The following is a 13129-nucleotide window of genomic DNA, read 5'->3' on the forward strand; positions in this document are numbered from 1 at the left end:
CCTGTTCACAGGTTATTTCTGTAAGTGGGGGATTAGTTTAAGGTTCTGTTGTGGACAATAAAAATCAATTAATTCCAGGCAGGGTTGAGATTCTTTCTGAGCTTTGATTCACTTGTGAAGTCGTCCTTGAGGATGTCATCCCTCTTGACGATGTGTCTTGTGCGGGGAGTGCAGATCAGCTCAGTTTTCCAACGACACAGTCGAGGTTCTTGTCTTATTAATCAATAGCAGCAGTCAGAGAAGGCCCACTTATTCCTCCTTCAATAGAACCAGGCCAGGCTTGAAGAGAGGTGATAATCACTGCTCTGATCTCAGCATGTTCTCTTTTCTCCTTCCCAACCCAGAGCATGTCTGTTCGATCCTGGCTTCCCTCCTGCGCAACCTGAGAGGGCAGCAGCGGACCCGGCTTCTGAACAAATTCACCGAGAACGACAGTGAGAAGGTGAGTGACTGGGACTGTGAGGGTGGCAGAGCACTGGCCTGGGCGGAGGGCTCCCCACCTAACGTGGCCCCTTCCATGGGTCACCTTTCTTGTGTCCCAAAGCACTCCTGAGGGAGGGGTGGTAACCTGAGAGTGAGAGCAGGGAGGGAGTTTGGGTTGGGGCGGGGCGGGGCGGGGCGTGGGCTTTGGTTCAGAGGCCTGGAGTTGAGCCTGGCTTTTCTGCTTTCGAGATCTGAGCCACTCTGAACCTCACTTCCCCTGGCTTTAAAATGGAGCCCGTGGTTCCTGTCTGAAGAGTCAGTGGGAGGTGAACTAGATGAAAACAGGGTCTTGACAAGGGCCCGCCCTGGTGGGCTGTAGAAGCTGGCAGTGATCACTCCATCAGACGTGCTTAGGTGGATGTTCTATGTTGTTGTCACTCCTGCGAAACCTAGAGATCCTAACCACCCCGTGAGCTGCTGTTTGTGGAGTGCCGCTGCAGAGAAGGTAGCCGAGTCTACATTCCTGCATCGGGCAATGCTCTATTCATCCTGGATGGACGTGCACATTTTTAGGTAGGGAAGTTGAAGCTTAGAGACATCATATGACTTGCCCGAGATCACACCACTGAATAGTAGATCTGGGACTTGAACCCAGGCTCCTGAGTGCAAAAAGCCTGCGTATTTTATCGCTCTGTATGTAAGAAGGCAATTCCAGGTGAGTAAAGGATCAAAGGCCCCCTTTAACATGCAGTCGCTTTCCTGCCACGGTAAGGCTGAAACGTTTTCCTCCCTGGGAGAGGGGTCTAGGACTGTCTCTTTGAGCCCACCCCTGGCCATTTTGCTGCCCTTACTAGCATGGCAAAAAAAACATTGGTTTAGAACAAAGAACATTTTAACAGTCACGTGCGTTGTGACATTTAACATCTGTGCTCCTGTTTCCTCACCTTTAAAATGAGGGTTGCTCTTCAACTCTTCTGCTACCTTATGAAGTTTTTTAATGGTTTTAGAAAATAATGGATGTGGAAATACTCTGTAAACTGAAGTACACAAAGTCTTCAGGTCATCATTGTTAGCTGCGGAGCGTTTGGGCACCGTCTCCCTGGACAATCTGAGGCCATATTGGAGAACATCTCCAATTGACCAATATCAGCCCCTCCGAAAATAAATGCCAGGTTGTCAGGAGCTGTGGTGACAGATCAGAAGTCTGGGCTGCCTCGCTGCACCCCTTCAGTTGTTTGGAAGTCTTGGGGGAAAATGAAACTTCTTCAAACCCAGGGAGTATTCCTTAGGTCATGCTTGAAGCATGACTTTGCTCAGCCTAAAACTGATTTTTAGGTTATTCCTTTGCCAAAGTCAGGGCCTGTTTTCAAGTTGCTGAAGAAGTTTTTCTAGCACTGACTCAAAAACAACTAAGGAGATTTTACTCAGACATTTTTTTTTTTTTTTTTTTTAAGATCAGCTCTGGGGCAGAATCTGAACATGAAAGGTTTCAGTTTGAAAAAAGGAATTTCTGTAAAGTTCTAAGTGAATATCAAGTATATAACTTCAAGCGCCTTCTCTTTGCAAGAAGAGACATGAATTTTTACTTATTTATTTGTTGTTAACAACTCGACCACCTGGGAGTCCTGGTGGGGGGCTGGGAGAGCGCAGTCTCCTTCGGGGAGTGGCCCGTGTGGCTTTGTTCCCCTGGCTCTTCCTCATTCTGCTGTCTCCCTAAGCAGAGCTCGTCTCCATGTCAGAAGTGGCAGCGTGGCCCCCATGCAAGCGGTGGCGCAGGATGAGAGGAGCCCCACCGTCCTCTCACCATGGTGTTCGCTTTCCTTCCACTCCTGCCTGTGAATCTCTCTTTCAGGTTGACAGACTAATGGAGCTGCATTTTAAATATCTGGGTGCAATGCAGGTGGCTGACAAGAAGATTGAAGGAGAAAAACATGTACGTATCCCGCCTGCCTTGGCCAGCTATTGACCAACCCTCCGTTCGGTCCCTGTGTACCTCCCCTGTCTGCCGTGTGCCACGTGAGGTGTTGTAAGAGCAAAGCAGAGGACAGTCTGCCAGCGGGTAGAACTACTGTCCCAACAGAGAGACAAGCTTTCAGGTCTGCCCTGGACTCGGGAGGGTAACACAAGCACCCTAGACAGGAGCTTCTCTCAGAAAGTCTGGCTGGAGCAGAGCTGAGTCTGGGTGCCGTTGGCAGAGTTGTCTTGGTGCCCGGGCTTGCCAGCCACCGTGACCTGGAGGGAGGCAGTCTCAGGAAGGGAGGTCTCAGGAGGTGATCCCGGACTGGAGAGTGGGAAGGGAGCCGAGAGCTTACCCAATCCAGTCCCCCTTTTACAGATGGAAAACCGAAGAGCTAGGGAAGGGGGTCCCAGGTGCACCGCAGCCGAGCCCAACCCCGGGGTCAGCACGACCTGGTTTTCTTTCCCCAGTGCTCGCAGAGGGAGTGACACCGCCAGGTTGTTTCTGGAGGGGCTGTTCTTCATGTGACTTTCCTGCCTTCTGCATTTTCCACCAGCTTCCATTCCATCCCCTGCCATCTCTGGCCTCTGCACTTCTTAATCAGGCCAAGTTTTCATGTCTGCTGTGCAGTACCCAATTTGCATGCTGTCCCCAACAAGACACCCTCAATCTTTGGTCACATTACAACATGATCCCTTTCTTGCTTTTTTCCCAGCCTGTAGGAGACCTTGTTTTCTTGTGATCTTTATTCCCAGGAGTGCCCCGTTCTTTTCCCAATGTTCTCGCCTTAAAAACACATTTGAGGCTTTTGAGCCTCCTGGTCGGAGAGCCCCTTTCAGCATCGCCGTCCCCAGCTGTGCAGATGCCCCTGTGCCCTGGGCGTTGTGCTGACACCTACTCCCCCCCAGCTGTGTGCAGGCCAGGGTGCCAGACTACAGCTGGAGAGGCCGCCCCCCCACCCCGTTTCACTTGATGAAGACCAGTAGACAGCAACTGTGTTTCCGTGCTGGTGATTTCCCTGTGATCTCTAAACCTAGTAAGTGCTCAGATGTTTGCTGATTGATTGGATTGATCGGCTGGGACTTTCTTCTTTTACACAGTGAGACCACTGCAAGATAAAAGGCAGAGTCTCTAAAGCCTGAGCTGGACTTGAGAGACCAGCATGTTCCACACACGGCTCTTTAATTCCACACCCCCACCCTCTTTGTTTTGTTCTTTGATTACCTTTCCTTTGCCATCTTTTCTTCCCTGTCCAGTAACTCGTCTATCCAGGGCACCAAGCAACTGTAGAAATGCCAGAGTAGGATGTCCTTTCTCTTTGTTCAAACAATAATCAGGAACAAATTTAAATTCCCCTGGACTTGTACAAGGAAATAGCCACCAGACCACTGGAACTCCAGCCCTGACAGGATCCATGATGGAATCTGTAGGAGCAGAATTTGAGAGGCCTGAGGAGGAGCACCTGGGAGGAAGGTGACTCCATCTTGAAGTCACTGCCAGTCACAGCTGTCACTCTGCATTGTCACACGGCCTCGGTTTCTTAGCTATGAAGTGATACTAGCCAAAGGCTCTTAGGTCCCCTCAGGCTTGATCTTTTCCTTAGATTCAGTTGGACATCCTTTAACAGTGGTTTGAGAAACACAGTGAGGAGTGGTGAGTGACTGGGCGGTAGCAACCGTGAGGGCAGCACACTCAGGAGTCAGAGAGCCCAGGGCTTAGGGCCAGCTCTGCCACTGCCTCATGCAGAGCTCTTGGCCAGGTGAGCTGGCCTCTGCCAGCTTTGGTTTTCCTGTCTGTTAAATGGGGATAACAACTTCCTTGCCATTATTGTGAGGGCTAGATGTGAAGTATATAAGACACCTGACTCAATAAGTAGAGGCTGCTGATCCTGGTAGATTTTCTAGCTTCCATTGCAATTCTTGTATAGCCTTCTAAGTAAGCCAGGCCTTCCTCTCCCCAAGCACATCCCCCTTATCAGACGTCCCAGAAGGAGCCGCCCAGCGGAACAGAACGTTGGCACCATCGAGTGCTCTGTTTGAGGGAAGCATAGACATGTTCTGTTTTTCTGGGCTTGGGCTTTTGCTTTTGCAGGGCTGGGGGTGGACTCAGGGTCTGGCTAGTCAAGCACTCTACCGCCGAGCTGCGTGGACATATTGAGGGAGAGCAAGTCAGCAGTTGGACCTCAGGGAGCAGCTTGCAGGTCGCTGTTGGGAAAGCTGGCCTGCTTCCTGCAGGATTATCTATTATCAGCACTGAAGAGGGCATGAAATTGATTAGCACTGAGGGAGGGTGAGCACGCAGCCGCTCCCCAGCATCACAGAGCTGCCGTGTGCCACGGGCACTGGCCCTGCCGTTCCCTGACAAACATCTGTCTCCTTGATGCCAAGGCCGTTTTGCTGGGCACTGGCAAACATTCCAAGGCCATTAGTGCTCAGCAGCCGCCGTGCTGCTCAGGAGCTGGACGGGCGGGGGAGGGAAGCCTTTGTGAGCAGGTTGCTGCCAGCCTCGGGCTCCACCTGGCCAAGGATGCCCCTGCACAGGGGTAAAGGGCTTAGAGCAGCATGGCCTCCCTCTCACCCCCGCTCCTTGAAGCACCTCTCTGAGGCACCTCTCTCTGGCCCAACTGGTTTGTCTCCTCGCCCTACCCCACCCATTCAATTTAGATGTCCTGCACTAGTTAGAACTCGGCAAAAGAATGACAACTTGAATTGAATGCTTATTTCTCAGGCATTTTGGTGACATTGACAGTAAGATTAGTAATGGAGAAATACCTACTTTATCAAGTCTGCCAACAAACAAAACCAAACCAAACCTAGCTGACAGATTCAGGCATCGATATTTGTAGTGACCCAGCCACCCACCTTCCCATAACCCTCCATTGCTCTGGACATGGTGCTGGTGTCTCTGGTTCGCAGTTGACCAAGATTCACCAGGCAGAATCTAGTCATTTGGCAAATGTTGATGAGCACCTGCTCTATGCAAGGCACTGGGCCAGGCCCGGTGAGGGGCAGGAGGCCAAAGTGCCAATAAGAGAGGGGGCCCAGGAGGGTGCTCCTGCTGAGGGCCAAGGGCCTGGGAACAGCTGGAGGCCCCAAGTAGTTTTGCAGGTGGGTCAGCAAAACTGCTGATACCAAACCTTGAAAGATGGAGACCTAGGGGTCATTTCCAGCCTGGGCAGGGACAGCCGAGGGGAGAGCATAGGTCAGAGGGGAGAGCATAGGTCAGCGTGAGAGGGAGCGCGTGCCCTCTACAGCCAGGCCTTTCCCAGGTTCTCCAGCTCCTGGCGGATAGCTTAGCTGGCCCAGCCTGTTTTCCTCCCCGGGGGCGTTTTAGCCTCCAGGTTGGTGTACTTTGAGAGTTTGCAGGGCAGCGATGGGCCACGAATGCCATACACGGAAGCTGCTGCTGTCCTGGCTTCTCACCGCCCTTCCCCCTCCTGTTGGTTCAGTGTCCAGAGCCTGCCCCGCTTCTGACTGTCGGAGTGAGACGTAATTGGATAGGTGCTGGCAGGGACTTCTGGTGGAGGGAGGGGAGAGCCTCCGAGAGGCTTTTCCTTTTTAGTTCCTTGGAAAATTATACTCAGCAGGTTTATTCAGTACCGTGTTCTCACCACATACTTTGCACCATAATGACTTACAAATTGCATGCTAATTTTGCCACAGTTAAATCATTGCAGGCTTTTTTTCCTGGAAAGAAAAAGATGGACTCTGTAATGAAACAGTATCCACAGGACTTGATGTCTTAAGCAGACTTTGACCATTTCCTCGGCATTTTGAGCTCACTCAGAGATTTGTGTGAAAGGGGCTGAAGTGCGGGAGGGAATGGGGGCCGCGTGTTCCTGAAGCACCAGGTGAAGATGCAGATAGTGAAGTGTGAGGCTGCCGTCAGTTCATCTGCTAACTGTGCTACAGGCTTCCAGGGCAAGCTTTAAAAAAAAGAGAGAGAGAATCCTGCCGAGAGGTCCTCTCAGCTCTTCTTTAAACCAGAGGTTCCCAGACTCCCATCTCGTGAATTTGCCAGAACATAGCTTTCTGCCAATAGATGCAGGGGAGAGGGAGTCATGGGGTGTCTCCTCTTCTCCTCTCCCTGCTTCTCTGTCTAGGACACCTGTGGTTTCAGCCATGCACCCCTTCATCCTCTGCCATCCCCCTTTCTTCTAATCCTCGTCTCTCTGTGATTGGAAGAGAAGTCAGTTGACCTGAGTTCTGGTCCCCCACCCTGCCTCTTGCCTTGCAGTGTGGCCTTAAGCACTCCATTTGGCTTTTCTGACCTCTGTTCTCCTCAGTCTGGGGGCTATTAGCTCCCCACCCCCACCAGCCTCCCAGGCTGGTGGCAGGGTCTGCTGTGACAATGGGGGCTGTGTGACAGGCCTCCCACCTCTGCAGACAGCTGAACACCACCATGGACTTTGCTGACTCAGAGAGTTCAAACCCAGGCTTGTGGCCCTAACCCTGGATAATCTGCTCCCCTCTCCCTCACACCAGGGCCATTCAGTTTGACCAGGTCAAAAGCCTGGGTGTCAGCTGCCTGCTCCTGCCTCCCGCCACACCACCATCTGGTGAGCTCCGCCTGCTGCATCTCTGCTGCCCACCTCCTTTTCCTCCCCTTGCTGCCAGCACTGAATTGCAGGCTTCCATTATCTTTTCTTCTTGTGCTAATGCAGCATCCACACTGCACTGTGTTGACTTCGGCGGCGTGCTCTCTCTGTCTCCCTTTAAACTAGTTCCAGGTCTTCAGGAGTCCTGCCTGAAACCCTGGTGGCATCTCACCCTTGTGTGCACAGGCCATTCCGCACCCCAGTGCCTCCTGAACCTGTGCCTTCTCCACCTGCTCCCCGTTTGCCCATTACCCTTTACTCTGCCTGGAACCCTTCTCTGTGCCCACTTTTCCACATCCTTTTTCAGCAACTGGCCAGTCCCTCTGATTCCCTCAGGGTTGGGGGCGTTCAGATTAGTCAGTCAGTATGCACCGAGTGTTAGCCACACACAGCTGCTGCCCAGTGCTTCACTGTCGGTTCCTGCAGAGAACCCTCCTTGAGACCCCTGGAGCCCCTCTGGGTGCCTAAGGGCACCCTGTGCACCACAGTCTCGGGCTGAAGATCAGGGACTGGGACAGGACTACATAGTCACCAAGCCTGGCTGTGCCTCCACCAGCCCGATGACCGCAGGCAAGCCACTGAGTCACCCTGCTTCAGCTTCCCCATCAGTAGAAGGATGAGACTAGCGGTGCTTACAGGGTTGTGGGGAAGAGTGAATGAGAGCAGCTCCTGGCACAGGGGAGGAGGCCACACGTGGGCACAGCGATTGTGGCCTGCACTCCTTTAGTTGTTGATGTTGTTCTTTTTAGATATATATGTCATCAGAGTGGATCCGACATATTATACATACAGGGAGCATAACGTATTCTAATTAGGATCCCATTCTTGTGGTTGAGCATGACGTGGAGTGTCACTAGTGGCGTATTCATATATGAGCATAAGGAAGTCATGTCTGATTCATTCTGTTATCTTTCCCATCCCCCTCCCTTCCCCTCATTCCCCTTTGTCTAATCCAATGAACTTCTGATCCCCCCCATTCCAACCCTCACCTTATTGTGTGTTAGCATCCACATATCAGAACATTTGGCCTTTGATTTTTTTGGGGGATTGGCGTATTTCACTTAGCACAATAGTCTGCAGTTCCATCCATTTACCAGAAAACACCATAATTTTTTATTTTTCTTTATGGTTGGGTAACATTCCATCATGTATATGAACCCCATTTTCTTTATTCATTCATCTGTAGAAGGGCATCTGGGTTAGTTACATAGCTTTGCTGTTATGAATTGGGCTGCTATAAACATTGACGTGGCTGCGTCACTGTAGCATGCTGATTTTAAATCCCTTGGGTATAAACCAAAGAGTGGGATAACTAGGTCAAATGGTGGTTCCATTCCAAGTTTTCTAAGGACTCTCCATTCTTCTTTCCAGAGTGGCTGCACCAATTTGCAGTCCTACCAACAACATAGGAGTGTGCCCTTTTCTCCACACTGTCTTGTCCTGTACTCTGGTCTGTCTCCCTCTAAACCAGTTCCGGGTCTTCACAAGTGGGACTGCTCTTATTCACTTTCTCTGCTCCTTCAGGGGATCTGCATTTTATGGCCTTACGTTGTCCTGTCTGCTGTTGTGGAAGCTGTGTTCTCTCCAGACCAGCTTGTGTGTTGTCGATATTTAAATGAGCAATTCTGGCCTTTTCCTTAAGAGAATATGTTAAGTAAATTAGAAACACAGACCCCTGTGACAGGCAGAATGGCAGGGCAGAAGGAGCCGTGGCGTCACGTGGCTCAAGGTTAAGTGCCAGCTCTGCTGTGCACGAGCTCTGTGCACTTGGGAGATGCCTCACCCTACATGCGTTTTCTGGGTAGCTTTATCCCACGGTCACTTCGAGGATTGATGAGAGTGTTAGTGGAAACCTGGCACAAGCTCTTGTGCTGAGGTGACCTGACCTTTAGTCAGTCTCTTCTCAGGGGCAGAGCTCCGACCCAAGACCCTTGGATGCTTGTTTGAGCTGCTGTCAGCTAGCTGCCTCCCCCTTACCACCTCCCCAGCCTCAGTTTCCCCAGCTTGCAAAGACATGTGGTCTCTGGGACCGCCCTCCACAGTCTGCCCTATTTTAGAAGCTTTTGGAGGAAGGTGTGGTTTTGCTGGTGTCGTGCTCCTAGTCTCTGTGGCCTCTCTCTCCTGTGGTTCGGGTTTCTCCCCTTGCTTTGGAACATACAAAGGAGTAGGCGTTTTCTGAATGGTGGGGCGTTCTTACCCATGAATGCAGACAGTCTCTGATGGTTGGGGCTCCCTGTTCCAGCCGTGAGCTGCGTCCTCCCTTATTGAAGCAAGAGGGATTCCTATCAGCTTCACAGAAGCCTCTTTTGACTGTCCCCTTCTGTCAGCCTGGGGTAATTTGCTGCCTGTCAGGGGCAGATTGGAAATGGCATCAGCCTGCTCACTTGGAGGGCTCGCGACTGACTGCAGAGAGATGGAGGCGCGAGGGAAGCCAGCGATTTGGTAGTGCTCCCAAAGACAGATTAACATTTAAAGTGAAGATGTGCTGGGAGCGGGAGGCAACACAACCCTGTGGAAATGGCACCTTGACGCTCCACATACCACCTCCCTGTGTATCTTTGGAGATGAATCTGTTTATTTTAGCAGCCCCAAAACAGGCTTATGCTGCCGTGAATTGCAATCTGTTCTACTTAATGCGCCATTCACTGAATTACCATCTAAGTTTTTATTCTAGCCCTCTCTATGGAATAAACAAAACAAAACCTATCAGTGGGTTTTTTGGGTGGTTTTTTTTTTTTTTGGTTTTTATTTATTTATTTTTAACACTTTCGAATTGCATGCAGAATTTGCTGGCTGAGCGATAGTGGCTTCCCCACATCCCCACCCCCTGCTTCATTTTAAATTTCTTCAATTTATAGGGAAATGATAGGCCAACAAGCTAGGTGAGCTTACATTTAATGCTACTGGTTTGCATTAGTTCCCAGATATGGCATAAAGAAAAAAAGCCCACTTAACCGCTCATATGCTAATACTGAGAAAGGTCCCTAAAACAAAGACTCTGTCTCCCTTTGAACTGTGAAAGTGAGCCCACACTTGGAGTCGGATTTGTATGAGTTTCTGTTCTTCCTCCGCCACTTACACCATGAGCTTTGTGAGCATAGGACAGACTCATCTCTCTGATCCTCAGTTTCCAGTTTGAGAAGTGGAGACAGTAATTGTTCTTCCCCTGGGGTTTTGTGAAGAATTTGAGAAATACATGATGGTGCTTCACTTGGTGCCAGCCGGGCAAGGGGCTCGGGAATATCACCATTTTAATCCCTCTTTACTGCCCGTCCCTGGCCACAGTGAAAGGACAAGTATGAAAGGTATTGGGCTAGGGAAGCATTTTCCGCTCAAGTCTCCAGCTGGAACTCAATGACAGCCGTGTGACATCTGTCTCCATCTTTCCATCTGAAATCAGCAAATGATGTTTGCCATGCACACTCAACACGGGCAGGTACCGAGTTGAGAAGTGAGCACTGCTGTGTTGTCACACTTCACAAAGAAGGCGGTCACCTTCCCTCTCCTCGCAGGGGAGGTGGTGGATCATTCTGTGGAGGTCTCTGAAATCTCAAGCCTCCTGTCTTGTTCCAGATGCAAGCTGACGTGGGTGGAGGCTCTTGCCCTCAGTTTGTGTGAGGGGAATACGTCAACCGGGTTCTTGGAATTTCTCTGTAGTCCCATTTGAGGGCACTTGAGTTGCAGGCCTGTTTTTAAGTGGCCTGTCCAGTGGAGCAGCAGATCCAGGGCCATGTCTCTGTTAGAGGGAAGTTTAATTTAACGTCCTGTTGGTGCTGCGTTGCTCCAGCTGGAGACCTGTCTTGTGTGGCTGTCCTGACAGCCATCAGCTTAATCCATCCGTGCACCCAGTACAGGAAGGAACCCGTTACCCGTGAGGTGCCTCGTCCCTCGATTTGCCACAGATCATCTGAGCCAAAAGGAACCTTCTGGAGCACCAGACCAGGGAGACCAAGGTGAGGCTTGCTGCCTCCCCGCTGTTCTGCAGTCAGCAGGCAGTGCTCACTGACCTCAGGGCTCTTCCCCACTGAGTCCCACTGCTCCACACCCTCTGCCATGTTGTCCTCTGCAGCCACTATGGTGGGTTAGAGTTGACACTCGGGAAAGCCTGATCCAGAACAGGCTTCTCATTTTCCAGCAAAGAAGCTGAAGCCAAAAAAGTTAATTGACTTGCCTAAGGACACTATGAAGTTAGTATTAGAGTTGGGGTCTGATCCCATTGGCATAGTGTTCTGTCCCACCTTGACAGAGGAACTGGTTGTGGAATTTATATATTATATTTCCAGGAAATTTTACCATTTTACTTAAGCATTTTTGGTACTGTCAGAGGGTCTCTAGAGACAAAGAAAGGGGGTGGTCAGCGACCTTCTCTAGAAAGGGGTATTTGTGCCAGGGACAGTGGCCCACACAGCTTAGGAGGCTGAGGCAGGAGGATCACGAATTCGAAGCCAGCCTTAGCAAAAGCAAGGCACTAAGCAAATCAGTGAGACCCTGTCTCTAAATAAAATACAAAATGGAGCTGAGGATATGGCCCCTGAGTTCAATATCTGATTACCCCCCAAAAAAGGGAGGGATATTTGTTATTTGTTAGCTCGGTGCCCATGTACTGAGGAGGCTGTGCTGCCGGATGGGTCTCTAAACAGCCAACTGGATGCACTCTGTTGCTGGTCACTTTTAAAACCTGCTACCTCAGTCAGCTGGGCTCCTCCCTACCATCACATAGGAAAGGAAACGAGGCCATTTGTGTATTGCTAGTGCATAACCTTTGGAGTACCTGAGCTCACACTTCTTCAGTTTGGGAACCTTTTACATGGGACAGAATAGGGTGGCAAGAAGCTCGTGATGAATTTCTCTTTGATTCTTACAACTTTTACGTTACTGAATCCTAGCCAGCTGCAGGAGTTGAGTTATACCAGCAGCCATTGGGGAGCCTCAGATACCTTAAAATTTTTTTCAGAAGTCTAGATCAGCTTCACCATACAGAGAAACCCTGGGGACCACATCAAGTCCTTATCCCAAGGTCAATTTTTTGTCTTAGGAACCCAGAAAGGCATTAGAAATTCATTAATCTGTTCATAATAAGTTGTCTCTGTGCGTACATAGTAAGGAAAGGGTAAAAGTAAAGTGATATGCCATCTCACTTCCTTTTAAAGATACCAGAACTTGAGAAGATGTACCTCTTAAGAACTGGGCCCAGACTTTCACTGCCTTATTCTGCTTATTCAGAATGATGCAAAATCCTCCTGCTTCTTTTTTTCCCCTTAAACAGCGAGTGCGTATTTGTGCTCCGCTAACTCGCATCCTCCCGGTAGTAAATACTCCGTGCCGTGGTGTCGGAGCAGGCGAGATAAGGTGCTGTCCTGACAGCACTCATCTTCCCTGCGCGCCATCTCCCCAGCGCTCTGAAACTGCCAGGGCAGAAGCTCCGTCTTCAGAAGCTGATCTGCTTCTTGCGTGCTTCCCGCTGCTGTGGTGAAGTCTTTCTGGGAGATGAGCTATCGTCCTATCTCAGATCTACATTCGAAAATTTCACTTTCAAAACATAAGGCTGTACATCTCAAGTAGAATGTCAAGTTGAATGGTGTCAGGGAAGTTCTGAGGGAAAAGGGAAGAGAGGGGAACACAGAGCTTGGCATGGCTCTCATGCATCCTGGGTCCAGCCTCTCTAGAGGACACAAGTCAGAGAGCCCAGTACAGCCTGCCAGGTTAAAGCGTCAGGTTGGTGGGAAAGTTCGAGAAAGGAAGAATTGCCAGGGTACTTCTGACCTCAGGAGAGAAACTAGAGGTTGCTCACTCCACTCCTGAGCCTTCCGTTACTCTCCTTGACCTCTTCCTTTGTTCTCCGGCCAAGTCGCAGTTAGTATCTGCACAGACGTGGCAGTGTAGGGAGAGTTTGGGCCAGGTCTGCTGCCCCAGCTTGGCTTGAACATGTTCTTTGCTATCATGGGTAAGAATTCCCACCTCGCAGTGATGGATTGTGGGAAGCCCGGGAGTGAATATGCGTAAGCCCTGCGCCTGACGCAGAAGCAGTGCAGAAGCAGTCCTCGGGGACACTGGCTGCTCCCTTCGGTGGGTGGGTGAAGGTAGCAGCCGTTATTATTCACTCTGCCTCCCACAGTGCCTCCCAGGTAGTCATCAATCAAAACTAACATGAT

The 13129-nt window shown here is 50.5% G+C and overlaps 1 protein-coding gene across 1 annotated transcript in view; it reads left to right on the forward strand.

Annotated features, from left to right (window-relative positions):
* Ctnnbl1 (catenin beta like 1) overlaps nt 1-13129 on the forward strand; it is a 155013-nt gene that overhangs the window by 127681 nt on the left and 14203 nt on the right. The window contains exons 12-13 of the mRNA XM_026383174.2: nt 345-442; nt 2276-2356. Of these exons, the coding sequence (XP_026238959.2) occupies nt 345-442; nt 2276-2356 (179 nt within the window). The remainder of the gene's footprint in view (nt 1-344; nt 443-2275; nt 2357-13129) is intronic.

Source organism: Urocitellus parryii, chromosome 6, assembly GCF_045843805.1.
Source record: "Urocitellus parryii isolate mUroPar1 chromosome 6, mUroPar1.hap1, whole genome shotgun sequence".
Taxonomy (NCBI): Eukaryota; Metazoa; Chordata; class Mammalia; order Rodentia; family Sciuridae; genus Urocitellus; species Urocitellus parryii.